The 3817-nt window shown below is 40.2% G+C and overlaps 1 protein-coding gene across 2 annotated transcripts in view; it reads right to left on the bottom strand.

The window, feature by feature from the left end:
- Positions 1 to 372: 372 nt before the first annotated feature.
- The window catches only part of KNG1 (kininogen 1), a 27205-nt gene continuing 23760 nt past the window's right edge, over positions 373 to 3817 (bottom strand). Inside the window, exons 10-11 of one of the 2 annotated variants that reach the window (XM_017873392.1) lie at positions 3055 to 3132; positions 373 to 1081 (exon numbers count right to left, since the gene is read on the bottom strand). In XM_017873392.1, coding sequence (XP_017728881.1) covers positions 1001 to 1081; positions 3055 to 3132 — 159 coding nt within the window. In that variant the 3' untranslated portion in view covers positions 373 to 1000. Of the gene's footprint in view, positions 1082 to 1166; positions 3133 to 3817 lie in introns of those variants that run through there. The other variant, XM_017873391.1, reaches the window with a different exon arrangement.

Here is a 3817-nt window from a genome sequence, read left to right as displayed (position 1 = left end):
CAAATGGCTGTAATAGATGTTCAATAAATGGTTTTTTTTTTTTTTTTCCTTTTTTTTGAGCCTGAGTTTTGTTTCATTTTGTCATCCAGGCTGGAGTGCAGTAGTCCAACCTCTGCAAGTGCAACCTCTGCCTCTCAGGCTAAAGTGATTCTCCTGCCTCAGCCTCTGGAGTAGCTTGGATTACAGGCATGTGCCACCATGCCCGGCTAATTTTGTATTTTTATTAGACATGGGTTTTGCCATGTGGCCAGGCTGGTCTCGAACTCCTGACCCCAGGTCATCCCTTCGCTTCGGCCTCCCAAAGTGCTGGGATTACACGCGTGAGCGACCATGCCCAGCCCAATAAATGTTTTTATTACAGAAAATTTAAAATCTCTGTCACTTTTTATTTTATTGATTTTCTATTTGCTGCTTTACCTGGATCAGAAAGATAATTTCAAATTTCTTTGGAGGTTAGGTATTTTCTGATAATGAGAAGTTGGTAGGCATCATATTAACAGAGATGATTTTAAAATATTTTGGTAATTAACTGGACCGTAAGAAAACAATACTAAACAAGCCAAACTACTCTTAGCTAAGGCTTGGAAATCTGGATAAAGAGGAAGAAGAGAAGGTAGAGAGAGTCCTTAGATTAGTAGCATAACCTACTAACCCTTCTGTTAGCACCCATGGTGCTAAAAGGAAGTCCCGCCAAAGCACTTCTGCCTTGGTTAGAGAATGTTCCAGTGTTGGGTTATGAACCTCCATGGCAGAGCCACAGCACTGACTCTCTGACCAGCTGGAATTTGCTGCAGGATGGGTATGGCCGAAAGGAGACCACTGTGAATTAACCAGGAGTAAGAACATCAAGACTGATCTTTATTTCACCCAGAGGCAGAGTGATAAAATGGCAATCTTCTCTATTTAAATTCTATCCCATCTTTCTTCTTGTCTTTCCTCTCAAGGTTGCTGGCAGAGGTGGTTGGGGCTATGTGCCTGGAGTGAAGATTCTGCCCATTGGTCAAGAGACCTCCCTCTCAGATGCTGGCTCTGCCCCTGCCTTTGGGGGTCGACCCTTGTACTCGCAGGACCTTAGGTGACTCTGTAAGTATAGTAAAATGCAGTTAATCTGATGTTATCATTCAATCTTTTTTAAAAAGTGGAGCAACCAGTTGACAAGGTAAGACTTTTTCCTGACATCTGTGGTTGTTTATTTAAAAGAACAGACAATATTTAAAATGAAAGACAAACTCAGAGGTTCAAATGCATCCAAAAAGTTGAAGCAGCAGTGACATATACATCCAAAGATGATTGTAGCTATTTAAAGCCATATCTTGTTTCTCTAGGCAAAAAGACAACATTGGTTATAAAGCATATACCTTCTTTGCAGTATAAGGCAATGAAAGATAATCCTATTATTCTCTTTCTCAAAAGTCAATGGTCTTCAAAGTCATAGCAAAAAGATTATAAAGTGAGACTAGAGAATAATTTCCTCATAAAATTTCTGAACAAACTTTGCATCACATTCCATAATATTCCCTTGTCAATTATTTAAAAAGTTTTCTTAGCAAGCCTGCTTCTATGTTGCTCCCTCTGCTTTTCATCCTTATCATTAAGCTTGAAGCTTCTGTAAACTAAGAATTACTCAATCTAGGTTCAGCAAAAATAAACAGAATACTCCTCTGTGAAAGTCTGTTGCAAAGTGTAGTTAATGAGTAAACAGAAGTTATTGACTTGTGAGAAACAGTCTGACTCAGAAAGGGAAGTGGGAGTACTTATTTGATATAACTAGCCCATTTTGGGAACAGAAAGTCAATTAATTTATGTCCCCCCTTTCCTCCCTTTGGCCAACCTGTCTTTCTTTCTTGTTATTTCTCTTTGACATCTGGAAGTTTTTCTTATTTCTAGTCCATTAATAAGTTCACCATTTAATCTCTTGACTTCCCTTATTTTCACACACATTCAAAGACCAGGTGCCACAGTTTATTAAGAATGTCAAGAATCTTTGTATGAAAATTCATGACATACGTTGCAAGGTACATAATTGTTATCAGAGAAGCCAACTGCAGCAGGCCATAAGGCACATTAGTTTGTTCATTTACTGTGCTAGTTTAGAAAACTTGGGGAGAAGATTCAGAAAAGATTCAGAATTGTGGCACACAATTTTATGCAGTCCATGGAGACTGATGGTGTCTCCACCGAGAGTCTCACCACTTCTCTTTAGATTGTTCTGAAGCTGCACAGTTTTTGGTGCATTATATCAGGATATTTTCATTTAGACAATGGAGAGAGGGATATTGATACTTTAATAAAGTATTAAAGAAATACCCATAGCTGCATACATTAATAAAGGGCATCAGCAAGATTGAAATCATAAGATTCTTTCATTTCTGTGGTTGGGTTATTTTCATTAACTGACTTCCAGGGGCGTCCAGGACATTTGGGGGAGGTTGTGTCTGGAAAATCTGATATTGGGTTAAATGAAAGCCCATTTGGTTCTATCTGGATGTCAGGGATCCAATCGTCATCACTCTCTGTGGGAGTTGGTGGTATAGGAGGCATCATAGTTACAATGAGATCAGAGTCCTGAAAGTCAGAAAAGGTATCTGCTACACCTGGCTGGGCCAGGGAAGGAATGGGTGTTGGCCCTTCTGTCTTCTCTTGTATCTGTGCAGAAGGTGTAGTACTATCTTCAGAAGAGCTTGCCAAATGCTCTGTTTTCCAACCATTATGCTTTCCATTCTTTTTGCCTTTATTTTTATGTTTTCCATGGCCATGACCATGCTTATGCTTATGTCCATGGTCAAGGACATGGCCCCCTTGGTGTTCAAGATCATCATCAAGTTTGAACTTATGTCCATGACCAAGACCATGCTGTTGTTGGTGTCCACGGCTGAGGCCATGTCCCCTTTGATGCCCATGCCCTTGGTCATGTTCATGTTTATGGCCATGGCCAAGATTATATTTTTTTTGTTTTTCATGGCCCCGGTCATGTCTATGAGTACGCCCTTGTTCTTTTCCTGACTCCCGCTCTTCATCTTGTGCAGGTGCCATGGTAGTGTGGGGTGGACTTACAGATGTTTCTTCTTTTATTTCCCCTCCTTGTGTTGATCGGAAAGGTGAAAAACCTGGAGGCCTTTTCATCAATGAGATCTAAACAGAAAATATTAAGATGAAAGTATTACTGCAAAAATCATGCTATCAATGGAGGAAAGAAACACTGAGATCTGGCAGTGCCATCTTAGTTTACAATGGGGGAGGTGTTTTCCAGAGCTTAAATACTGTATTAATATTCCAGAAAGGATGAATAATATGTTTTTGTCTTGATTGACCTTAAAATTTGTGGACATTGATTATTGTTCTTAACAATACTGTAAAATGGCCAGGCACTGTGGCTTACGCCTGTAATCTAAGCACTTTGGGAGGCCAAGACAGGCAGATCACTTGAGGTCAGGAGTTTGAGACCAGCCTGGCCAACATAGTGAAACCCCAACTCTACTAAAATACAAAATTAGCTGGGTGTGGTGGCACATGCCTGTAATCCCAGCTACTGAGGAGGCTGAGGTAGGAGAATCACTTGAACCCAGTACATGGAGGTTGCGGTGGGCTGAGATGGCACCACTGCGCTCCAGCCTAGGTGACGGTGACTCTGTCAAAAAAAAAAAAACAAGACAAACCAAACCAAACAAACAAACAAAAACCAAACAACAAAAAACACTGTAAAATAAGCTGAGCATTTTTTCTTCATCTGGAAAAATTCGGTGGTTAAGCTAGCTAATCTCTAGGGTATCTTCTTCTTCTTTTTTTTTTTTTGAGACAGAGTCTCACTCTGTCGCCC

The sequence above is a fragment of the Rhinopithecus bieti genome, unplaced genomic scaffold (assembly GCF_001698545.2).
Source record: "Rhinopithecus bieti isolate Rb0 unplaced genomic scaffold, ASM169854v2 scaffold_5626, whole genome shotgun sequence".
NCBI lineage: Eukaryota > Metazoa > Chordata > Mammalia > Primates > Cercopithecidae > Rhinopithecus > Rhinopithecus bieti.
The sequence above is the reverse complement of the archived record's forward strand: the minus strand, read 5'-3'. Positions and strand labels throughout refer to the sequence as shown.